At 39.3% G+C, this 27,096-nt stretch overlaps 1 protein-coding gene across 1 annotated transcript in view; it reads right to left on the bottom strand.

The window, feature by feature from the left end:
* The window catches only part of NELL2 (neural EGFL like 2), a 150,221-nt gene that overhangs the window by 37,068 nt on the left and 86,057 nt on the right, over positions 1-27,096 (bottom strand). The window contains exons 14-15 of the mRNA XM_037390221.1: positions 6,043-6,165; positions 3,690-3,785 (exon numbers count right to left, since the gene is read on the bottom strand). Coding sequence (XP_037246118.1) covers positions 3,690-3,785; positions 6,043-6,165 — 219 coding nt within the window. The remainder of the gene's footprint in view (positions 1-3,689; positions 3,786-6,042; positions 6,166-27,096) is intronic.

Here is a 27,096-nt window from a genome sequence, read left to right as displayed (position 1 = left end):
GCCTTTTGAAATCAGATGACTAGGTTGGTGAATGGGAGGAGAGCAGTGGATGTTGTTTACTTTGACTTCAATAAAGCTTTTGATGCTCTTCTAACATCCTCAAACAAGCTAAGAAAGTGCAGGCTAAATAAATGGACAGTGAGGTGGTTTGAAAACTGGGCTCAGAGGGCTGTGAGCTGGAGGCTTGTCACTTAGCGGTGTACACCTGGGTAAACACTGGGTACTGGGCCAGTACTGTTTAACATTTGGACAATAAGGTAGCGTGCACCCTCAGCACGTTCACAGATGATACAAAATTTGGAGTAGGGGTTGCCACACCAGGTAGTTGTGCTGCCATTTAGAGGGACCTCAGCAGGCTAGAGAAATGGGCCAACAGGAGTGTCATCACATTCAGAGGGAAATGCCAAGTCCTACAGTTATTAAGGAACAATCCCAGGCACCAGTACGGGTTGGGGACTGGCCAGTGGGAAAGCAGCTTTGTAGAAAAAAGATATGGAGGTCCTGGTGGACACCAAGTTGAACATGAGCCAGCCATGTGCCCTTGCAGCAAAAGAAGGCCAACAGCCTTGTGGGCTGATTAGGAAAAGCACTGCCAGTGGGTCAAGGGAGGTGATCTTTCACCTTTATTTCATGCTGTTGAGATCACATATGGGGTGTTGGATCCAGGCTGGGCCCCCCATTACAAGAGAGACATGGAGCAAATCCAGCACAGTGCTGTGAAGATGATTAAGAGACCAGAGCATCTGTCTTACAAGGAGAGGCTAACAGAGCTGAGATGTTCAGCCTGGAAATTAAAAGGCTGATTGGGATCTTATCAATGTGTATAAACACTTGACAGTGTCGGGGGAAGCTGGACACCTCTCAGTCATGTTCAGGAAAGGCACCAGGGGGATAGGAAATGGCATTTGAACATCACAAAAATAATAATTATTTTTTTTTACTCTGAGGGTGATTGAACACTGGAATTGGTTGCCCAGAGCTTTATAGAGTTCTCCAATCCTGAAAATACTCCAAATCCAACCGGGTGCAGTCCTGAGAAACCAGCTCTATTTGAGCCTTCTCTGAGCCGAGGGATTAGACAAGATGATCTCCAGAGGTCCCTTCCAATATCATCCTTTCTGTGATTCTGAGAAATTATTTAAATGGTGCTATTACAGAGCTATTACCTTTTACAGAAGGAAACAGTAAGAACTGGTGTGCATTTTCCAGGTTATTGCTGGAATATGGGTTCAATCTTCTGTTAATTAATTCGTAGGTTCAGCAGCTGCTGACAATTACTATATAACTATACATTTTATTTCAAGTTAAAAATGCCAGGATTCTTCAATAAGCAGTTTTAAAATATATATAGCATAAACAGAAATAACTAACATGTAATTCAAAAATAGATTTGGCATCTTTATATCAATCCTCCTCCTTCCTTGTATGTGACTGCATCTAAAGATGTCTGCCTAGAAAAGATTAAATTACCTTTGTAGATAAAGTGACTGTTCAAAAAGAGAAGCTTCCAGCATAAATTATTTGTAGTATGAATGTCTTAAATCACTTCAAGCCTAACAAAAAGTACCTTCAGGAAACTGCTGCTTTCACTGGGAGTCAGTATGTATTGTCTGAGGCTCAGGTTTTCTTTTATAGCTGTATACAGCACCATCTTTCTGACAATGCAGCCTCAGAACAAACTAGCTTTTGCTCTTTATCGACAGGATAGCTCTTCCATTTGCCCCTCTCACAGTATTTCAGACTGTATGTTTCAAAGCCACGTGCAAGTATATTACAATCGTACTCTTGCACATCAATATCCAAATGAGGTCATGAGACTTGCAGCCCTGCGGCTGATCTCTAGTGTTACTTACTTCAACAGTAAGAAAAAAAATTATTTCCAGTGGAGGTCCACCAGGACAGAGGGGCTTTTCCTTGCAAGGCTGACCTATGAAACTGGTTTGGGGCTGACAAACTGGCTCCAAATCATAACAGTATCACCAGCTATGTGATATTAGGTCACTACCATACTAGCCTCATGTTAAATATTGAGATCAGACATTCACAAAGGCTTCATACCTGGTCCAAGTCTTTGCCTGCCCTCCAATATGTTTCCTGAAGGGCAGGAAGGATGGGCAACTAGGCCAGCAGTCCAGCTGCTTTCAAAGCACGTTTGGGGCTGAACACAGTTAAGTTAAACATGTCTGAACTTTCTCAGTTGGGAACAGAGTGTCCCTGGGATCCCCTCTAAAGAAGGGATCAGAGACAGGACTTCCAGGGGCAATTCAGAAAAGCCAGTAAGATCTCTCTTTGATTGTGCCTATTAGTATTGACTATACAAGTAGAATAAAGCAAATATGCTTCTCATCTACACACTTCAGACCAGAGTATAAAGCTGGAAAAGATGAATGTGGGCCTTGAAACTATACATGCGATATTTAGTTGATAACAGCAGAATGCTGCAAGGAGCATATAAGACAAATATTTCTAAAACAAAGTAACTGTTTTAATACTTGAGCATTATCTTAGCATACAATTTATTCTAAACAAAAACACAACAGTGTTACATTGAAGACACCTTGCTACCCTGTACCATGTTATTTGCAGCCTGTGAAACAGTGAGGAACACTTGAAAATTTGCTCTTGACATTTTTCTAGAAACAGAGGAACAATCAGGATAGTGCTTTTCACACAGCTTCCCTCTAGTGTACTGTGGTAATATGCGCTCAAATACAGAACAATGAAAACAATCACACTTCTCACGTCTCAAATGGACCAGGTAACACAAAATTCAGATCAGCCTGTGTTTTTCATTAAACTGGACAGGTTTACAAGTCAGATGAAAGCAATACTTGCTCAAATGACCTCCTTTCCTCTGTTTGGAAGATTTATTGAAGGCAATATAGAACAGCAACAATAGTCAATCATAGATGGCAGACTGCCCTTTTATTAGGCGTACTGAAGCCAATTAATCTAAGTGAGCTTTCTCCCTTTATCTCCTGGAGGCATGTACGGTTATAATGCATTTAAACACTCTACATCAATAAATAAAGGTGCTGAAACTATTTATTTTAACTTTGAAAAATTATTTACAAGTACTTGAGATGCTAAATATTAACATTCTACATACTCTGCTGGGCCATATAATTTGACTAGATCCAAGACAAAAAATAAAGTTCTAAAACAAGAATTTGTGGTACTGCCATCCTCAGGGGTAGGAGGAAGAGAAAGAAATGCCTACAAAAGGAGGTAAAACCAGTAGGAACACTGAAGCCTACCTTAACACTGAGTAAAAAAAGGTAAGTTGATCAGAAGTCTTCAAATAATGTTGCAGGGAAAAGTGGGCTACTGAACCACTCAGACATTTACAGCACAGAAGCAACCAGTTACTGGAATTTATTTCCAGATGTCAGATTATCTGCAATGTATAGGAGATTGTAAAGGCCATTTGAGGTGAAAAGCAATACTCTTATTAATTATGGAACATCAAAACCCAAGATGTCTTAATTCATGTTCTCATTTTTGCGGTCCATGTGCTTCTAATTAGAACTGCTGTAATATATTCTCTTGGGAGGCACATAAGAAAAGTGAGTAACTTTTTAGTAGCAACTTCCTCTTTCAGGGCACACACTTAAACAATCCTTTATTCTTGGATTACCTCAAACATCCTCCTTGGATTACCTTCATTGTAAATTCAGTTATAAGCTTACCAGTTTCACAGCTGGGCCCAGTGAAGCCTTGTGGGCAGGCACACACATTGGAAGCGATACAGGCTCCTCCGTTCCTGCACCCGTTTTTGCAAAATGCTGCAAAATGCAAAATCACAATATATCGGTAACAGAACTGCACTCAGCAACCACGCAGGTGGCCATGGGCTGCTGGCAGGCTGACACAAACACAGTCCCTGCAGCACTCAGTGCAGGGACTGCCTTCTCCTAAGGACAGAGGTCACAAAGAGATGGTTTATGGCCACCCTGCCTCACTGGCCAGATGGGCTGACAAGCTACAGAAGGAGATTAGAGTAAATCATCTGAAGACAAAAGCTCACATATGTGCTCCTTTGCATGCACCAGGCAGTAGTGAAAGGCAGCATCTTCCCTAGGAACAGACTCTTCCTAGAGCAGTGCTGGTCTTCTCTGCTGCCCAAATAAAGGCCTGGGCACAACAGGCACATCTGAACACTAAATTGTCTGGCTACCTCATTCCTTGACTAATCAATTAGATTGAAACAATCTAAAAAGTCACTTTGTCTCAGGAACTTAGAAACTTTTACCATTTACATCTTGAAGTCAATCCCTGGATTTGTTCTTTGGCATGTTGCAATCTAAGAAGCTGGTGCTTACATATTTTGGTGCAGCATTCTCCAAAGACGGTTCTGAATATGTCTATGCTTTAAAGAGCCCCTTCTGCAGACAAGAGTGCAACCAGCTCTGATAGAAAACATAGCAGCTGTTAACTGCTCCAGTTGAATTTGCAATATGCAACCAGAAATGCTCTGGTCACAAGAAACCGCAGGTGAAACTAAGCAGATGGAGGTTATCTCTGACATAAAAGCATTGATGTGGGGCACTGATCTAGCCCTGCACTTGTAACCAGCCATCAGAGATGCCAGGCTTTGGTTTGCAGCTGCTCTGTGTAACAGCACCACTGATGAGGTCTTAAGGCTCATCTGGAGAGAACACAAGTGTTATCAATTTGAGCTTTCCAGCTCTCAGTTTCCAGACACCAGCCTTGTGGCATGAGGCCCCGGGCACCGAGTGAGACATCCAAGATTCCCAGAGCAGGATGACACAGCACACAGCACAGCTGATAGCACAGTGCATGAAAAGCTGCCAAAGGCATGGGGACAAGAGGTGCATCCAGGTCTCTCTGAAGAGCACTGGCATCCAAGCCAGGGCTCCAGAAAAGTACATTTTTCAGATTGCAATACGCAGGCTCAGAGCCTTCTCCTGCACACTGTCTTTTCAGTATTGAAAAGAGAGGGAGGAAGGGATACACTTTTCTTTCACAGTGGGACCAGGCGCCCTCTGAAATGTCAGACCTGCAGTCAAAGCTCTTATTCAGAGAAGGAGGAGCTGAGCGCGGTGCACTAGGGTTATGCAGCTTCTCTTTAACACAAAGAAATCTCAATTACCTTTTTGTAAGCCGACACACCTCCAGCAGAAGGACTGGTGAATACTCCCAAGCACAGCACAGGAGTGAGCTGCACAGACAGAGCTCTCTTCTGACAGGAGTGGCTCTGGGTTTGAACCTCCTAAGACTAAGACTTTTACCCCATTACCCAGAGGAGGGAGCCCAGCATAAAAGGGAGGATTTGCCAAGGTCTCTCCCCATGTGCTTGACTGGAAGCAGACCAGGCTGCCATCTGAACCAGTTCCCCTACAGTTACACTACTTTTATTTTCAAGCACCCTCTAGGATCCTATGGTCAGAGCCCGAGGACTTCCAAGGACTTGGGCCCAAGTACCAAGTATCATCTTCTTTGATGTGAAATGCAATGGAAACAAAAGCAGCATTGTATCTCTGGGAAAGCATCTTTCTAAGGCTAGAAGTGTAACTTCTGACGTTCACCAGTGAATGAGAATGTTAGGAATCAAGGCACCACCTCACGTGCACCAAAGGTTTTGTGCATTCGTATCAACTGCTTTTCTCATTTAGAGTAAAAAGACACAGCATACCAAACAACTTTTCAGTTCATGCAAGCAAAATAGCAAGCGATTGACCATCGGCAATGTAGATCTGACAATGTTTCCACAGCTGTAACTTTGTTGGTAACTGTGGGCTTCCTTCAGTGGTGTAGCACATATAGAAACTGTTACCTTGACCCAGAAATGAAACATTGTTACTTCACATTTTAGAGCACATCCCATCACTGTGAACTCTGCCAAATGCAAAGTCAGTGTGTATCTGTCTATAAAGATCATCTTATAGGTGCAGGACCTAAGTGCCTAGCCTAGCATTTTGCCTGTCTTCTTCAAGGCACATGACCAGATTTGCATCAGCTATGACAAAGCCCCTCATCCAGCTCCAAGACTGCCGGCCCCCAGGGTTTTCAGCGGCTTACCTTTGCAGATGGTACCATTTCCCGTGTAACCTGGCTTGCAGACACAGTTGTGCCCACCCACAGTGTTGAAGCAGAGCGCATTTTCATCACAGTTGTGCTGGTTTGTTATACATTCATCATGCTCTGAAAAAGGAAACAAGAATGGGATGGTCCTGAATTTTTAAGATACAACAAAATAAAAGCTTTGCAGAGGTTTCCACATTAATAAGAGATAAACACAGTACTGACAACAGGGCTATGTGAACAGGTAACCATGGGATAGCCAGGGTATGTATTTTTAGCACATACTAGTATGTGACAACTGCTGCAGCACAATTCCACTTTCATTAACGGGGAGCCACCAACATTACATTTTCTATGTGGGCTACACTTTTCTTGTAAACACTTGCCAAAGAGCCAGCTAGCATACTGAAAATCCATATGTTAGTTCCACTGTATAATTTATTCATGGAGGTTTATCTTATGCGGGATTCATAGGGTTTCCTTCAGAAAGCTGACTAATGGTGTGAGACACGCTCCAAGCTGCAAAAGATACGGATAGCAGAAGGCAGGACTTCACAACGTAGCCCGTGTTTTCCCTCCCTTCAGTGCATACACAGCGCTTTATTTAGACAAAATAAATAACCCAAAACCAAAGGTCTGCCAGATTTTCAAGGGACTTTTGGTATGGCATGCTCTAGCACCAGAGTGTGATGGATGACACTCGTCAGTCTGTTGGGAATAAATCTGGACAATAAGACTGTGTGTTAATCTGCAATGCCCTGTTTAATCTGAAACAAAAAAGTATAAGTGTTCAGGTTTCTGAACATTTTAATGTCTTAAGTTTGTGGTTTTTAAGAAATGGAAAATGCAATTTCAAAATAAGATGCTTTGAAGTGTCATTTCAAAATGCTACATGAAATGCTCTACTATTTTCAAAATGCACTATCTCAGTCTGTAGGCATCAAAATGAAATGTTCCATCTTCTGCAAATATTCCTTGGATTTTCTTTACATCAACGGTATTCATCTATCCATAAATAATTTCAGACTCCTGAAATTTTAATTTCAGGAAAACCAACTCTTTGGGGACCATAAAGACACCCAGTTTCAATCAGTACACACGGGCTAACCTGCATGTGAGGTTTTCATAGCCATCACTCCACCCAGCTTTTAGCAAATTTTATTAGTGTAACTTATGCCAGTTCTGGCTATTTGGCACAAGTCTTAAATCTGGAATTGGATGCTCTTTCTTCCCCAGTTTTGAGTATGTCACTGTGCTGAATCTTTCCCTCTATAAATAAAGAACTAACGCCTGCACATACCCCACAGAGTTGTCAGGAAAATTAATTTCTTAGCATTTGCAAATCACTATGGAAATGTTCAACTTGTTATTTAAATACTGGCCATAAACTGTAGGAATATAAAGCTGGCAGAACAGCACATCTCTAATCCATCAGTAGATGTAAATTGTCTTCTAGGAACGGCAAATACCTGTTGTTCAAAAAAGGGTAGGGGGGAAAATCACCACAATGTAACTAATCAATTTTAAACACTACAGAGGCTTAGAAATTTATTTGTGGGGGGTTTGTTCTTGTTGAATGAATATTTGTTTGGGTTTTAATAACACTAACCTAATACACCTCCTTCTAAACAAGGACTTACATACCTCTCATATCACCAGTGGTCTCAACCCTCCACACTTACGGAGCTGAATCCCTGGCAGGCTGCAGCAGAGCACAGGCTGCAGGCCTCTGCCCTGAAGCATGAGATTTAATTACTTTGCTCTCAGCATGAATATCTAAAATTGTTGTTGTTCACTGAATGATCTAGCCCCTCTAAAATTCAGTTACAATATTTGACCCTGACCTCCTAACACAGTGAAATCTCTCATGCTGGCTGAAACAGTATTTATGTTAGATCAGTCCACAAAAGAAAAAGTGACCAGGCAAATTAGGTAAAGTGTTATCTGTGGTATAATAGTAACTTGGTTTTCTTGGTTTGCATTAATATTATGATATTATTTAAATACAGTATGTTATTTAAATAGATATATAATATTTTCTCATTTTTAAATGTTCTGTATAACAAACAACAGGAAAATAACTGTGGAAATGTGCACAAAATGCACTCAGCAAGCCAAAATATTTTGCAAAGCCGTTATCTTGGTACATCGGGAGGTAGGGTAAACTCAGCTATGACATCATTGAATTTGACAGATTAAGTATCATGCTCAACAAGGAAGTATAGCCATACACCCTGTGCCTTAGGAATGCAAAAGCATTGCTGGCACATATGGCAGCTCTTTATTAGCAATAAGAGTATATTAGAGGGAAGTGGGTAATCACAGATTGTCACACTAGGAGCAACAGGTCTATGCACGTGGCTGGAGCAGCTCTGAAAGCCCATCAAGGCACCCACAGACAGGACAAGTGCCCTGGCATCTATGCCAAGCAAATTTGCTATCGATAATCCAGTACAACATATTTATAACACCTTGCAGTACCAGGGCCTTGAAAACCATTTGCACAGATCTAAGTCCTTCATATAAAAAGACAACTGTCACACTTGAGTGTGCCTTTGTAACATTTACTCTGGGCTAACTACTGAGTCTTTTAAGGTGGATTCTTCTTACAGTGTACAGTATCCGTAAAATTAACTTTCCATCAGCTAAGCAATGGGGCTTGGATTCAAAGGTAGTATGCCTGGTTTCCTACTCTATGTAAGAAACTTCAGTATTTCTTATCCTCCTGTAAGAAAGTTCATGGAGGATGCTTGCTAAGATTTCAGGAAGAGGATCCAGCACATAGCCCGAACTCTATCAAAACAGCCAGCACTTCTACTTCTGTAGTTATGTGCTCAAACTTCAGGTCTATTTTTATTTAAATCAAATATTAGCAACTCATGAAAATTTCATGGGTCTGATAAATGATTCTTGGATTGAAGTTTACATGTCATATTTAGGAAGAAAATGTCTCAGAGTAGGAGGAAATTCTGTGATTCAATTAAAGGAGTAGCAATTTTAAAACGATTGGAATGGAGAAAAAAAAATCAGGAAAAAAAAGAATCAGGATGTTTTACAATCCATCTAGATTTGTTGCTCTTTATCATCTGAGCTTAGCTTCAATAGCACACTTTAAATCATTTAAACATAGTACTTCTCCATATTCCTTCTTAAAGTGGCACCTAACAGTGTGGTCAGCCTACACTTCAGAACTAGATCTATTGTAGACTGATTACAAATGGTTAAACTAAGCCCAAAAAATTCAAGTACATAAAGCATCTTACTACGTTCACTCTTCTAGCACATGGCACACTATCCACACCAATTTAAAGAGACCATCAGAAACAGCTCCTTCCAGAATTCTCTGTTAATAACAAGGTAGATTGTCCAGTTTTACTAAAGATAGAAATACTTATTTGTAACAAAAAGGGTGGTGGTCTGTCGATAATTCTTCATTAATTCATGCTTATCACTTTAGTTTCTTTTTGGAAAGTCACCTTTAATGAGGAGGACATTGCAGAGACTGAGTTAATCAATCTTAAACATCAAACCAGCAACTGTAGAAGCAGATAGAGCAGTGCAGCGCATTAAAAAGAAACACGCGGTTTATAGAAGAGTCTTCTAAAGAGAACCTTTTTCAAAGTTCAAGAACAAGTATAGAAACATTATTTGCATTACTTAGAAATGTCAGTACTGCCCAAATATATTTCTGATGCTGCAAGAAGCAACACTGAGGCCATTCATTTCAAGCATCTTTAGAAATCACGTGACACACATTTTAAAAAGTTGTATACTTATTTCACTGCACACCATAATGAAGATGGGGACAGGCCAGGTACAACAGTATTACAGAGGCAAAGAAATAATTACTTTTGCAGAGAGACTTTAACGATTAGCAAACCTGAATTTACAGAACACAAACATCTTCTATAAAGACCAAATGCACTGGTTTCAATGTTTGCTGCTAAAAATTTATTATCTAATATATCTAAATTCCATTTTGCACTGTTCAGGACTCTATGCTCAACAGTGTCAAAATTCATAAAATCTCCATTCTGGGCACCAACCAAAGTTTTAAATATAGTATTTATATTGGCTAAATTATCTCTAGAATAAGGTCTTTCTAGATAGAAAAAAAAATAACTCCAAAATTTGCTATTGCTCCGTTTTAATAATAATAGTAACAGTAAGTTCCATTAAATAGTTCTTAGGACACAGATGACTTAGAGATGCAAAAAGTTATGTGACAGTGCAGTTAATTCACTTATGTACATTTGGGTGTGCAGCAAATAGATTATATACACAATTACATATACATATATGTGCATATATAAATGCACATACAGTAAGGGTGATGTACTTTTTTTAATTTTCGTTCATTTTGAAATACTACTCTAGAATATTCCATATGGTTTGCTTGACAAAAATGTTTTTACTTCAGAAGCATATCTAGGGTGAAGTACTGCATCTAAGGAGACAGACTGCTGGCATAAAATAATCAAGACTCACTAGATCCTGTGATGTATGTCAATGCAATGACAGATGGGGATCTGTCTTATGAAGTTCATTATCTGTGCAGTGATTCTTCCAGAATTTAGTAAAATTTAACATGCTGTCCACAAGGTGTGTCACCTGCCTCCTCATTATCCTAGCACTATACATTAGTCCCTATCCTTCCTACTGTGTATTTCATGATTAAAAATAAATAAAAGTCCTTATAGCAATTCTTACTTGCATACTGCAAGCCTTCCCAGTATTTGCCTTGCGCATCCAAATTCTGTAAATGTCTAAGAAAAAAAATAAACAACAGACAGAATCCAATCCAACAGCAAAAAGGAATGATGACTGAGTTGCATCACTTACTTATGGGTACAGAATGTTATGCTGGCGGTTTTCCTCAACCACCCATTACCAACATTGGAAATTAAGAGCTAAGATCACACTTAAGACACAGAAATTCATTAAAGTTCCCAAAAACATAAATTAAATGCATCCCCCCAATTGTAATCTTGTAACACAATGCAACAGATACTACTATCTGAGTGAGCAACTTGTGGACCAGGATTAAATTAAAACAATTTAAATGCAGGTAATATATTAGATATTTTCTCCTTTTAATGCCTCTGCATTCTTGAACTTAAATTACTTTCAGCCTCCTGTCTCCCTCCCATGACTTGGTATAGATCTATAAAACCGTGCCACCAGCTGTCATCTGACATGGCAGTGACAACAGATAAGAGTTACTTGAATTATCAATAGCTGACAAACTTAAATAGCCACCTACAGTTTATCTTAATTACAAGCTTTTTTGCCCTATACAGTTCACATACAAGAAAAAAACTAGTAGTAATTATAAGGATAGTTTGGAAGACTTACTCCATTAAGATCATTTGGGAAATGACAGATGGTTAATTTCTTTAAGACTTCATATTAACTTGTTTAAACTCTAATTGGCAGGGTTACTTAAAGTCTCAGTACAGGCACACTATTTTCAAAAGAGTAAATGCTGTAAATTTATTGAATTATGCTATTTGCTGGAGCATGGCCACAGAAGGGCAACAAAGCTGGTGAAGGGTCTGAGCACAAGTCCTGTGAGGAGCAGCTGAGGGAACTGGGGTGTTTTAGCCTGGAGAAAAGGAGGCTCAGGGCAGACCTTACTGCTCTCTGCAACTACCTGAAAGGAGGCTGTGAGCAGGTGGGGGTCGGTCTCTTCTCCCAGGTAACAAGCAACAGGACAAGTGGAAAGGGCCTCAAGTTGCACCAGGGGAGGTTTATATCGGATATTAGGAAAAATGTCTTCATCAAAAGGATTGTCAAGCATTGGCACAGGCTGCCCAGGGAAGTGGCTGAGTCACCATTCCTGGAGGTATTTAAAAGCTGGGTAGATGTGGGCTTAGGGACATGGTTTAGTGGTGGACTTGGCAGTGCTAGGTTAATGGTTGAAATCAATAATCTTAAAGGTCTTTTCCAAACTCTGATTCTACGTCTCCCATATATTTATGTTAAATTTGGGGATTTATATTGCCCAATTTAAGTATTAATTTTTCTATAGACACTCCTTAATTGAAATGCAAAATGGAATCTGTGCTTTAATTACTCATAGAGTTAACATCACAGTTTACCCTTCGTTAACGCCAAAGTCATTAATCATTAAATAATGACCAACAGCAGCTGTCCTCAGCTGAAAGCTAGGGATATGAAAAGCTAGGTCTCCCAACAACAATCTCTTCACTGTTAATCCTGTTACTTTCACCTTCATTCACTCCCGTATATCTATGGTGCTCTTGGCCCTCATTTTCTAATCCTTTCTTCAGTGCAGCCATAAACAATGATTTCTGTAGATCTATGTCCAGAATTTTCCTACTTTTTCCTCTTAATTATGTTGATAATAAAAATAGCTCTGGCATGTGCACGTTCTATTTTCAAGGTCTGTTTAGAGACCATCCTATTTTCTGAAATGCTGCTTCTGTCTGTAATTACTTAGTCCATTGTTGTTCTTCAGGGAGAACAGCTGCCATCATCTCACCCAGATGTCTACTTCTCTCGTTTATCTATTAGCTTATTTACTTATTCTATATTTAGTGTTAATATGATAAAAAAAGAAAAACCAGATAACTGTATTGAAAACTGAGGAAGAAAATCCACTTGGGAAAACGGCCACAATCCAGTGTTCCTTTTCATATCCATTATGAGAAAGCTCCAGGGATGCGTCTTAGTTATACTAGTAGGAAGATATAACAGGGAATCTATATTACTGGCAGTTATTGATGTGGGATTAAAAGTAGCTGAAAAAAACAGTTAATCAAGAGAAGGAACAAGCACTCACTCTCCTTGCAGCTGCCTGTGAGGCTAAGAGGGCTTTGGAGAAAGCTCTGAGGTGGCTGTAGCTCTGACAAGACTTGAGACAGGCACAGACTGAGCTGCACATTTGGAACTGGTACAGTTTGTTTCACAAAAAGACAAATCCTGACACTAAATATGATCATGAAATCCATCCCTAAAACACTTCCCATTTCCAGTCAAGAAGTTCTTTTCTCTCTAGAACCAAAACTTTTAATGTGTGCACTGTTCTTTACCAATGTGGAGAACACAAGGGAGATCCTGGGATGAAAAATCCCTGGAGAAATACTGCATATTTATGTGCAAATATAAGTTCAAAAAATATGGGACATTCTAATCCTAGTAAATACTAGTTTCTTTGAAAGCTTACTCTAAGAAGATTTTTAATTTTATGTTCTATTTCACAACTGACTTTCACCTAAAGAAAACTATTTCACACACCAAAGCCTGCAAGACGCATATACTTTTCTTCCTACCCTTCTACTTTGACTTTAAGACTGTTTTCTTTGCACAAAATCTCTTTTATTTATTTTTTGGTTATTCCTGTTCCAGGTTTTCCTCCTAGACTGAAGGAATACATAACTCTTACCTGTAAGTCCCTTTGAATTGTCCACTAGGAATTCCACATTCTGTAGCTCTAACAATGGATTTTATGGCTCTAAGCTGAGTATACTCTCCCCTAGGACTCAACTTGAAAAGCCTAACACACGACTTGAATGTTGATCTGTCCACCTTTCCTGTGGTATTTGCACACCAATAGTCCGTGCCAAGGTCTTCTGGCACTCAGAGAAGACAAAGATATTCTCGCTCTCGGCTACAAGAGACAAGTTGATGGGTAAAATATATATTTCAAGGCAGGCCTACCATTACTCCCTTCATCTTCCTCCATAGCTCTTTGGCAAATCATTTTAAGTGTTTTAAACCCACCTAAGTTTCATCATCTTCAAAATGTGTGTTGTAATTCTGATTTCCATTTTCAAGGAACAAGACATATTTTTGCAAAATATTCACATGCCTCTCGTGGAGGCTTCTATTGTAATATTAATCAGCGTTACTTCATGTAACATCCTGTGAATTTTTACACTTTTCAACCAGTTAGGCAGAGGAAACATGTTGAAGAATATTTAGTATGACAGCTAAAGTTTAAAAAGGTTGGAAAAAACCCTCCTTTATGTCTGCCATTTTTTACATTCCTTCTTGAACAGAAAAATTTAAGGGAAGGATTTTCTAAGGCACTTAGCATAGGCCTAGCTGTTTCCCCTAAAGGAAAATCCGTAACTCCCACTGATTTCAATGGCAGGACTGTAATGCAAATGTAAAATTATTTTGAAAATCCCACCTTAAGAGATTTCAGTGTAGACATAAGGTCTGTGACCTTGTCACCAACTTCTTTCTTGCCTTAATTCAAACTGATCTCTTAATATCTTGTCTCTTCTACTACTGACATTTTGAAATAAGTTTTCTATCTTTTAAAAGGCATTTCATCATGTAGACTTTCTCCATAATTTCATCTTATTATTTTATATTTTTATTATCTAGCCAGACACATTATTTGTTCCTAGGTAAATCTTTTTAAATTCCAACTTGTGTTGTACATGAAAACTCCCAGGCACTTATGATGAACTGATGCTTTCAAAATCTTCTATTACATTGTCAAAAGTGACAATGATAGCAAATTCTACATTTATAGTAGTGCTCCCTACTTTATTGCTGGTAGAATAGCCAGACTAGAGCTGTAAATATGCTACTCCAATTTCCTAAGCCAACTGAAGAATGTTTATTTCTTCTCCTAATGCCCAACCCTTTTAATTTACTGTTTCCTTACTAAAAGGCTCCGTAACAAGTCTGCCACCAGCAGCAGATACATGTTGGATATTTGGCCTCCATCCTACACATATTTTGGTTATACAAAGAAAGCAGGAAAGTGGCTCAATAACTGCTGCTGAGGCTCCTGACTTGCTGCCTGCTCTCGTATTTCACTAGTAACAACTTACAGACCATCTACATAACCAGAGGGCTCCACAAAAACACCTCTGAACACTTTTTCAGCACAGTTAACAGAAGGATGGATATACAATGGAACAGGAGAAAGATGTCTCAGCAATCAAGTACTAGCCAAAGTTGGTTTGATAAAATATAGTACTCAAAGCTCTCTAGAGCCAGCTGATAATCCCTCTTCTACTCTTTTTGGGATAGATCATGACCAGTTTTTGCCAATTCATCATTCCAGGGGCTCCTGGGAAAATCACAGTTACATCATAACAGCAGCATTATCAAGGGCAGTGCTTGTCAGGTGAAGAAACTGAGAGGCACCACAGTGGTGGATGAAATGCTGCTGTTGCTTTGATCCTGCTTTTGTCTGCAGGAATCTGGCGCAACGCATCTAAACATAAATATTAGAAAAAAAATGGTTTTTCTGCCTTCTTATGCAGCAGGGAGGTTTCTTAATGCATGACATGGCTCCTCTTATTTCCCTGGCAGTACTGTGACACAGGCACTCAGATGACTCACTGTATATCAAGTAGGACAGTACTATTTTTGGTAAGACAACAGTAGTGCTTCAGCTGTATGGAGAGAGGAGGTCTTTCGTCAGTGTTGCTCACTTGATTTTGAAAAGGGTTCTCTACTTGAAAACTGGAAGAAAGGTATGTTTAAGTGATGCTAAAGCAGAACAGTACTGATGCTTTGCCCTTAGGTCAGCCTTGATACCATCTCTAGCGATGCTCCGTATTTTCCCTAGGGTGCACCCTCCCCAACAGTTTACAGAGATGCACCAAAACAGCACAGCAAATATATCCTTCACAAACACTGCACCTAACCTGCCCTCCCTGGAAACAAAAGCACTTGGGGAGAATGGTGCAGCCAGTTCTCACTACAGCATAGTGTCAGGGAAGAGCTAACACACATAGCCAGCCTTGGAAGCCAGGAATTGCTCATGGCTTCTGCAGTTCAGGCATAGCCCTTGATGCCAGGAGATAACCCACAGAGCTGCCTGCACTGCTTCTGACAAAAAACAGCACAGCATAGTAATGGAGATGCAATGAAACAAGCTTTCACCTTCCTTTTTCCTCCTGCAATGGTGTGAAAGTACTGGATAACTTACTTGTTTCATGGGTAGATTTTCTAGCCCACGCCATCCTTTGGTTGCCACAGTTCAACTGCTAGTACCAATCAAGCTTACAAATAATTATTTCTGTAGTTACATATATGGATACTTATATGCATTTTATAATGATAAATAAATATTTGCATAAGAACATCCTAGCAAACTTTACGTATCTGAAAAATTCTGCATTCAAATTTGTTGTCCTCTTTAAGAACACCATGAATTGCTCTCATAAGCAGAACCACAGATGACATTAATTCTTCAGTATTGTTCAGGTCCCAAATACTCAAAATGCGAATTTCCAATTAAACCACAGAGTTAAGGAAAAAAGCAAACCCTGACCAGATATTCCATTTTTCTAATACTACTGTCATCCTAGGATGACTTCACCTCTGCAGTTCTACTTCCTTTACATGTTTCCTCTTTGGAGAAGTTAGGATTTAAGCTGAGATGCTGTGAACAACTTTGGAGGACTTCAAACTATGATAAAGCCTACTCCATGGAAGGCATACTAAGTGATTAACATAGAGTATTCAAAGCAGATTGGAATATCCATTCAGGCTACTACCAACCAAAATCTCTATTTACCTCCCAAACATTAAAATTATGGAGACAGAAGTTAAGTTGAATTCTACATCCATTTCCACCTTCAGGAGAGCTAGGAACAAGGTAATAAATTCTTCTTACCAAGCACGTGTACACTCCAAACTTATTAAAAACACAGGAAAAAATTAAAACAGATTACTCCTGATAGACCTCCACCTTTCCAGAAATCAATCCTCTTATCTTGAGAAGAACTGGCTATTTATGCCCACTTTGAACAGTGTGAAACCTTTATCTTCTTGTTTTCTAAATGCACCATCACTAAAAGATTCTGCTACAGGTTTCCAAACCCTGAACATCAAAGTTAACACTGTGTGACAGCTGGTATGTTCCAAACTCATCACATTTACTGGTCTGTAACAGGGTAAATGACACAATTACCTGCTGTAATTACTGTTGCTGACAATATATTTTCCCTGGTGATTGGTCTTGTGTGACTCAGAGCTGCTTATCTTTGTCAGTCCAGTCCAAATCTCCATTTCCCTGTGACTTGAACATTAACTTAGGAAGTATTTACAAATTAGTTCCAATATCTGCCAAGACAGATATTTGGGGTAGTATAAATTCATCTTTTATTGCACGATTAAACAGTCTATCACTCTAATATTATTTTGCATTAGAAAATAAATATTCACAATGAAATCCTGTTCCCCATTTAAATCGAATGCACGTTTTTTTTCTTAATATATTGGAAAACACACTGAAATAGGTAAATAAAATAATGACAAGCAAAAAAAAAAATCAACATTTTCATAAAAAGCTCATTCCCAAAGCAAGAAGTAAGGTAAAAAAATTAAGTGATAAAACATTAAGATACTTAATCCTCATTGCCTTTTTATGACAAAGAATACCTACAGAAGACAACAGTGACTTTTGATTTAGAGCAGTGTAAGTGACAGGCTAATCAAGCTAGCTGACTGCAAGCATTTCCCTAGAATACCTTTTACTTTTGAGATATAAAATAGATACAACTCCTTGCATCATTTCTCCTAAGAATATACTTAAGATGATGTGAAAAGACTGCAGCATATAACAGAAGTAGGAAACAGATAGATGTTTCCTTTTAAGATGATATGGAGGCTTGTCAGAAAGAAAAATACTCCTACAAGCCATTTAGGTAGAGCAGCCTCCTATTTTATTGCCGAGTTTGTTGACAGAGTTCTTGGGTCTCAAACATCAAGATTTTCATTTTTTATCATCTGATGGGGAGGCCCTCAATTTTTGAACATCTGACTACATAAATTGTAAAGGGGATTAATTTCAAGAAAGTAAATTGATTGCCATTTCTGAAATAATTTCTGGTTTAAGTTTTCTACTTCAGTCTTGAAGATGCCTCAAAACCTCTAGTGTTTTCATTTAAAAAAAAAACCAACAAAAAAACAAAAAACCACAAGACAGAACAGTTCTGTATCTTGAGAATGTCCTCAGGAAAAATATCAAGTATCTTTTATAGACACAGTACTTTCAGAAACATCGCCTCACAATATGTAACTTCACTAACAAAAGTGAAAATTCACCCAAGAACTTTAGGATTATGTTGTACAGGAGCACAGAACAGACAGCAATGCCTCCCTTTGTATCAACGTATCTTTTCAAATTAATAACAATGATTTGGCCAGTCTTTCTTGGGGCATCAGCAGAACAAAACCCTAAGGATGGGTTCCAATATATTTTCTCAGTGGGTGGTATTTGTTCTTTCCTATTGGCCCACTCTTTCTGACTGATGTAGAGAGGTCCTGCCAACCACTCTTGTCTTCTTTATTCATTTAAATGAGCTGGAAAACACAGACAGAGCAAATTCAGGAACTGAAACTAGTTTTAGACAAAATTAGAAGGGCAGAAAAAGCGTGAGTTTAGCTTCCATGCTATGCATTCCTGCAGGTCCAGCCACAGCCTAGCTGCAGAAGCATCAGCACATTTCAGTATGAATCAGAAGTTACATGCAGAACTAAAAATATAAGCCTTTCTTTGGGATTACAACAGCAACCACAGACACTGGATGAGTCAGTGAAGTGGATAAACCCAGTATGTTTACTCTGCATACCAACGCATTTCAGTGTGGATTTCAGCATAATTCTGTGTGCAAAGAAGGACTAGCAAGGATGCAACTCCTGCTGTGGTCAAGGGGTCTGTACCATAAGTAAGGCCACTACTCAAGCACATGGCTGGAAGAGAGGATTATAGCCCAAAAGGCTACTTCTGAATTATTCTGGCTGTAGAAATGAAATTCTAATTTGAAGAAGTAGTTTGATGCAGCAAAGTTCATCTGGTTTTCTGAGAATCATCAGTCCAAAAAAGAATAATATTGGTAAAGATTTATTGCAGAGACAAACCTAGGAAGGATTTGTCAAAGATGACGAATACTAAATTACAATGACTGACATGAGTTAAAGAAACAGTCTGCCATTTAGCATCAAGCAGATTAATCTCTTATAAACATTTCTTGAAAAACAAATGACACTTCTAAGTTGTTCCAGGAGTCAATGATTACCAGGCAGTGGCATGCAGTGGGAATCCAACTACAAAGAATTAGAAGCTTCCATGCTTACAGACTGTCTGAGCAGAAATAATTCAGGGATTCTTTCCTGTCCAAACAGGAAACTTCCATATTCATTCAAAGAAAAAACTTGCAGCTATAATATTAGAAGGCCTCTGAAGCCCTGCACAAAATTAAAAAATGTTACACCTCCTCTTAACAGTCTTCACAGGCAGTTATCTTTCTTACACTTGCCTTGTCTTACAACTGTGTTATCTTAAGATTGGAACTGTTTTTCAACAGTAGAATGCTAACCAATAGACAGACATTATACCCATATACTGCCAGCTGTATCCACTACACTTAAAACCTGGCTAATTTGTATCATGGCTATAGTCACCTTGATTTTACTGTGAATGTGTAGAAAACTGCTGACTTCACTATAACGTGACTACATAACCTTAAGTAACTCCACTGTTCCTTTTTTGAAAACTGTCTTGCTTCATACAGCAGTTCCAGACGCTCACTGACCTTGGCTGGAGTCCCTCTGAGAGTGGGCTGCACGCTCCCAGCACGAGGCAGTCACCAGCTGGCTCAGACATGATGGATGTGAGCTATCCAACTTCCCTCACTTCTGGCTCGCTCATTCCGACAGCAGCAGATTCCCATCCCCTGAGCCAGAAAGATCCTTACAACTTCAAAGAAACTGTCCTCAAGGCTACCTACTGTGTTTCCTGATCTTTGCAGTCTGTTTTTCACAGTCTCTGATCATCCACAGAAGGATGGGCTAGGGGAAGTCCAGCTGTGAAAGGATGTCATGCTGAGGTTAATTAATACCAGCCATCCTCCTGCTACCATCACCCTAATTCCCATGGCGCACAACCACCATCCAGCACTGGGATGAACAGATGAAGAAGTTTCAGCCAGACAATACCCCATGTACCCTTCAGTCTCCTGTACTTAAACTTTTATAAAGAAAAACTGCAGCTGTTTGGTTGCTGGTAGTTCTGGGTGCAATTCAGCTTCAGATTAAGGTACCTAAATTCAGGTGTCTACATGTGCACCACTGGGCAGGATTTCACTGCATAAACACAAGCCTAGCTAGTAAGTCACATCTAGCCTGGCACCTCACAGATATCCAAGACATCAGTAAAAGTTGTAACACCAGGCTCTATAGGAAGACTGTTACCTCAGTCGGAGAGCAAGCAGGACACACCACAGCATCTAAAAAGACACCAGACCTGTAACTGGGCAACCAGATCTTGCTATAGACATGTAAGCTCCCATTTCAGACAGCGCAACCTACAGAACTCAGTAAATGTAAAATAGATACCTAACATGGGATTGAATGACCCACAGATAAGGGGCTCAAACCCACAGGAAGAGGTAACTTACTCTGCTCGCATCCAGCAGAATTTGAAAAGCACAAGACCGACAAGGTAGCTCTCACGTCAGGTCTGCTAATCCTGCGATGTCAACTGCCTGGAACCTCTAAATAGACAACTGGTTTGGGTCCAGCTGCATCCTTGACCTCTGTTGATTACAATGTGAGCTTAGATGAAGACATCTGCATTGGGTGTCTTAACTGCAAACTGAATATAACTCCTCTGTCAACTTCAGTAAAATTCTAACATTAAGAGTAAATGTAATTAGTTATGGAAATGAATAATTCATTCAGTCCTGTATGGTTTATTAGATCATCTATTTTTACAATATACTCTGTTAATTTTGTTATACTCCTACAACTGCAATTTCCCATCATATTGTACTGACACAGCACGTAACTGCATTGTAGAAGCTCTCAGGGGATGCTGGATGCTTAAAAGCTGCAGAGGTCTTCAGAACACTGGGAAATGGGAGGTACACTGCATGTTTGTCATAATACCATGAGATAAATATTCAGCAATGTTAATGTCTGAAAATATTGCGATTTCAGAATTTTTGCATGAAAGAAAGATCTTAGATTTTTTTTTCTGAGTAACTGGTTCAAAATGTTGAAAAGTTCACAATGATGTGAAAAGATTGCAGCATATAACAAAAGTAGGAAACAGATAGATGTTTCCTTTTAAGATGATATGGAGGCTTGTCAGAAAGAAAAATACTCCTACAAGCCATTTAGGTAGAGCAGCCTCCTATTTTATTGCCGAGTTTGTTGACAGGGTTCTTGGGTATCAATCCTCGTTGATACCTCTACCTCCTTTTACATACTGGAAAATTGCTCATCATACTAAGAATGCAAAATATATTCCTTGTAAAACAAAATAATCAATTCTGATGTCTGCTTCTGCAGAAAACCAGATTTTGAACAGTATACAGAAGCTGGAGAAATGCCAAGTATTTACTTGCTTTTGATATAATACCTTTTACCATCCTCTATTCCTAAGGCAAACATGGGATCCAGCTCTATAATACATTGATATAGACACACACACACATATATATAATTGGTACATTTGGTATATTTGGTAAAAGAATGTATTCCGTAAAAGAATTGAGCATCCAACACTGAATACCATACATTTGTGTCTTTGTCAAGGGAATACATTTTCTGTTTAACAACTCAAATCATATTCTACCAAGGACTCCTTAAAAACGTGTTGGATTCTGATCAGCTGAGAAATCAATCCTGCTGTAACTGCATAGCCAGATGAACAGTTGTTATGAACTGGGTCAGCAGTCAAGGAGGAAATGGGACCTAGAAAGTATCCTCTAGAAAAAAGAAAAAAAGAAAGATCTCACTCCAAGTTGAAACAGCTTCCAGACTGAGTTGTCAACAATAACCTGATTCAATCCAATAAAAGTATGAATTCCATTGTATAAGATATAGCAGATATATAAAAAAGACTTCTGTTGTTATCTTAGTAATGTGGTCGCATAGCAACAAGCTCAGTCTGAATGATCATTCCTTTATTAGCTTTGTGAATTATCTTACAGCTAGAAAGTGGATATTGGAGAGAATTTATCCAGAAAGAGGACTGAGACCTTCATGTATGCTGACATACTATAAAGCAGAAGAGAAACTGGGACAAATAACAAAACTCGGAATCAAACAGGCTTTGAGTTAAAAAGGCTTGGTGCATACAAGCTCACTTCTGCAGTGTTAATTACTACCAGCAACCCTGGAAGTACAGCTGGACACCATCACCTTGGTAGAGTTTGGATTACACTGTGTGACAATGCATGTGCACGCATGCTACTTCTAATATAATTGGGAGCATTGGGGGGGATGGATCACCAAAATCAGAGATGGAAAAGACAGATGGTTCATCTTCCCCACATCATTATAAATCCAGAACGGCACAGTTCTCTAGTGGTTTGCTGACTAAAACATTTCCTTACTGAAGCTGTAGTATGTCACTCCAGTGATGTTACAAGCCCCTGTCAGTATGCTTGGTTATTGCTCTGTCCCTTACTGCACAATTATTCTGTCTTTACTTAAGCACAGTCAATGAGTTCAGCTGTTGTACAAGCTGCAGAACTTGAGAAAAGCTTGAAATATTGTTGAATTCATCAAAATAAGACAAGGGAAATAACCAGGAAGAAATGAGCTTTTTTATTGTCATCATGTCTCATGTTACTTTAAATTACAGTAACAAAGCTGGTATACTATAAGCACATGACTAGTCTGAGGTCACAGGGTTTTTTAACTTCTTTGCAGCAGTGAAGAGTAAAGAAAAGGTATACAGCAGTGCTGAATAAAGTTGCATCTTGTGGCCATATTAGGTCACTTATTAAAATGTGGTCTCACCAATGTACTAAGCACTATCAGCTCTTATTATCTTCAGGGTGACTTGTGGATGCTCTTGGGTGTCTGAAAAAGCAGACCAATTTTATACTGTTAATTAACTGAGGACAAGCACGCAGCTTTAAACACAGAAGCTGGGTGACTTCATTCAAATTCTGGATTGCATCAGTCTTATGGTAGCTTTCCTTCATGGAAAGCCAGACAACTATACCACTCTTAGAAGAGGTTGGTGTAGGTGCTAAAACATAGCCTGCATTTCTCACCTGTAAACTAGATTCTATTTTTCATTTCGAATACTGACAGGCACTCCCTCTCAGTTCTCAGAACTCATCTATACAACTGAAATGTACAGTTGAAACAAAAATAACTGGTAATACATGATACTGTAAAATACCCAGCCTTCACAGCTAGCTGGAATCCTACCTATGCACATTGGTGCATACCCATCTCATACCCCGCATCAGAACCTGTCAATGAATTTTTCCTGAATATCTGAAAGGAATGTATTGCAAGTCTGCATTTTTACCTGGCCTGTGCCCTAGGGACTAAAGATGGATTTTACCTTCACCATCCTCACAAGCAATTTAACAGAAATTTTTATCAAGTATCCCTGACATTAAACATCATTTCTGCTGCACAGTATAGGAAAAAGAGACTTCCCAGACTGTTGATGTCCCAAACAACTGATGGATTTAGAAATCAAAAATAAACCAGTGACATCTGCACAGAAGCCCACAGGCAGATGCACTTTTATGAACCTGAGTTTCTAGATGCCAAGAGGAATCATTCATCCAAAGTGCGTTGGAGTACTATGATAATAAAAAAAATAAAAAAAAACCCAAACAAAAAAAACCCACACACACCACAGACGTGACAGGGAGTGTATTCCTCCCTTAAAAGTAGCTGTATCTTGCAAGAAGCAGACAGTAACAATGGAATCATAAACAGTATACATGCTGTGTTATTTCAACAAAATCGCAGGTCCCTGTTACGGCATTTCAAGTCCATCTAGATACCTGTGGTGCTTCCCACAGTGGGGGCATCTGCACTCTGGGGATAAAGATGGGCTGCATTAGTATTGCAAAGACACTGCCTCTGTTTCCTCAAAAGCATCCTCTGAAGACTTACATTGTAAACAACGCATTAACGAAGGAAAAGGAGGCAAGATCCAACCTTTGGCTATACACTATACCAAAAAAAAAAAAAAAACAGATGAGAGTTTATTTCCTGGCTGATAGGATAGCAAAAACTGGGCACTGGCACATAGAAAGCAGATTTTTTTATCAGATGTACACAACTAATATTGACACTTCCAAAGATGGGGAGAGAAGAGAAAGGAGCCTCTAAAGGTAACTTCAATGTCTACAGAAGAATATAACTATACTTTTAACACTTCATGTTCAAAAGCAGTGGAGACAGTTTGGCAGTTCTAAAAGAAAAGAGTCTCCCACTCTCTGGAGAACATCATTAGTCTGACATCTGACCCAGCACCAGCATGGAGATAGAAGTATTCTAGGGATGTTTCTTTAAAATCCTTCTTCATACACACACACAAACACACACTCAAAAACCCCACTATCCATCAGTGCTTAGCAAAATACCAAAGCAACAGGTATCTTTCTAACTAGGGACATCACCAGTGGCATTAGTTGAAATCCAAGTAGATGTCTAGGCTGTTTATAGGCCACAGCTATCTACAAGAATGGAACCAAACAGGAGGGCTTAGGAAGGACAAAAGTTTGATTGCTGTAGGCAAAGCAAATGCAAAATAAATCACAATGATGTGGCCTGTCGGAAACTGAAATGAGGAAGCATTAATGGCTGCATGGGGGAAAAAAAGCACAAGGATAGGTGAGAGAGTATCAGATGCACATGTGCTGAACAGGCTAAATGAGACAATCTGTTCTTTACACATTATTTCAAGGTAAATTTGCTTCAGTCATCCCACAGTATCATTAAAGAGCTAAGAACATGGGTCAGATCTGAGAAATTAATGTCAAAAAGTACTGGCTACTTATCTGCAGTGGTGCAGGCCTTTCCCCTACATTTTCCTATTTACTACTGAAACCCCACACATAATTATTGTTTAGTAAAATTGTTATAATAATTCCTACTTTTTGCACATTCACCATCACTATGCTGCTAAATGTGTAGTTTTCTCCTTTAAATCTTTCCCATATGTCAAGTCAATCTCCTCAGACCCTTAATTATTTTAATGTTGATCTTGGAATTCCTTCCAATTTGAAACAGATTTGTGATTTGATTTAATTTCACTTGAAAAATACACAAAGCTGTCAGTATTCTAAAGAATTAACATTTCAGGTGTCACTCAACTTGCCACTGCCAGGCTTCTTGGTATTTTATGTGGAAAAAATTATTAGACTTCAGTTTACTGTGAGAGGATATTGCAGAAAAAAAATTAAATGCTGCTGAATGTACTGACACCGTTTTGGAAAAATGTTGTCAGAAAAAATCACCGAGACTCATAAAGACTTAAATAGGCTGGGGCAGAGGAGGAAGAAGACTTAGCAACGTCCAGCTGGAGACACCTAGTTAAAGTCCAGCGAGTTCGACACATCTTTCACTGCTTTGAGTAAGCCTTCCATATGGCCAAGTCAAAAAGCCCAAAGACCAAAACCATCCATATATTCTACTCAGTCTTTTATTTCTACAGAAGTACTTCATCCCTTCTATCTATTCAGACTCCGAAGAACCAACCCTGCAAATGTTCCGACCACAGTCACGGTATGTAATATTAAAATCTTTCACAATTTTCTTTGGAAGTCAGAAAACAAACAACAAACCCAGGAGCAGAAACGTGATGGTACCAGACTGTAATGTACAATAACAGCCTCACAGACTTAGAATCTCCACCAATTTTGCCATCTCCTTTGGCTTCTAAGCTATTTCTTTCTAAAAGCAAGCAGCAGCAAAAAATCAGCATGACTTGGCTTAAGTGAAAATGAAACTGAAAGACAAAATCATCTGGAATGGATTCAGCAAAATGGTTATGAAAAAACGTTACAAGGTCTGCACGCATGTAAAACCTGTACATGAGCACCTACCGCTGCGCACGGCAGCAGTCCCACACAGCTCAGTGTTGCTGTGGGGATGGACACAGCTGTTCACGTGGCTGGACCATGCCTGGTAGAAGTAGGCCACAATTTGCTACATGCCTGATGAGCTTTTAATAATTATTCGGTTAAGAATTCATATATATTTCCTGCCAAAGTACAGCACAATTTTAAAACCTCACTGGTGTCAGGGTATGAAGTTGTAGCTCACACACTTCTCTGTCTCAAAAAAAGAAAAAGAAAAAACAAAACATGTAATAGACAATTTACTAAACCCCATAGATAACAGCATGTACAAACATTAATTCAACCTGGTTTATACACTGACACAGTTTATACGTCGTATGTCTACCTTTCATTCAGTCATTTACCATCTTACCCACACACACGTACAGGGAGAGTCAGCTGAAGATACTGTCCTAGAGTACTCATGGAGAAGCCTCAGCGCCTCCCTCTCCAGCACCACTAAGCATGTAACACAAAACATCCAGGGAGGAATTCACTGGGAGGGTAACATCAGCTGCGTTACCTTCCCCACATCACCACAGGGACTCCCACCCATGGGAGAGGCCAAGCAAACCACCAGCACTTCTACCAGGGTCACTCCCCCCCTTTTAAGCTGGCTGGAAAGCAAAAAAAATTATAAGAGAAGGTTGCTCATGAGACTGCATGGAAACACAGCCTTAAAAATCATCTGGAGCTCAGAAATACCATGGCTTCTCCAGGCCACAGCATTCATCTTCCTCTTAATACAGTCTAGGGAAGATGCACTAAATCTCACAGGGTCTTCTTTCTTCTCTTCCATTTTTGATGGGTTACTTAGATAGGTAAGCAGTCCCAAGGAAGGGAACTAAAGACATCTGTTCAGACTAAATGGGATTAAACGTCCACTGTGGCTAGTTAGAACTTCTCCTTGTTAGAGCCATGTGTGACAACGGGAGAATAATCATCTCATTTCCTAACTTATCCCTTTTCCATTTAAAAAAAAAAGAAAAAGAAAAAGAACACAGGAAAGGATATGTATTGTGCTCTTCAGAGCACTCCTACCAGCTGCAGATTACACAGCAGCCTGAAAGACGAGGTGACATCGGCCACATCCTTGCTTCTAGAAGGAAAACTTCCTTTTTTCCAGCCAAGAAAACAGCCTGTGCCTTTCTGTAATCCAGGTAAAGATGTGAGTGTTACTATTCCAGAAAAATAATAAAGGTATTCAGATTTAATCATATCT

This window comes from Falco rusticolus, chromosome 5 (genome assembly GCF_015220075.1).
Source record: "Falco rusticolus isolate bFalRus1 chromosome 5, bFalRus1.pri, whole genome shotgun sequence".
Lineage (NCBI taxonomy): Eukaryota > Metazoa > Chordata > Aves > Falconiformes > Falconidae > Falco > Falco rusticolus.
The sequence above is the reverse complement of the archived record's forward strand: the minus strand, read 5'-3'. Positions and strand labels throughout refer to the sequence as shown.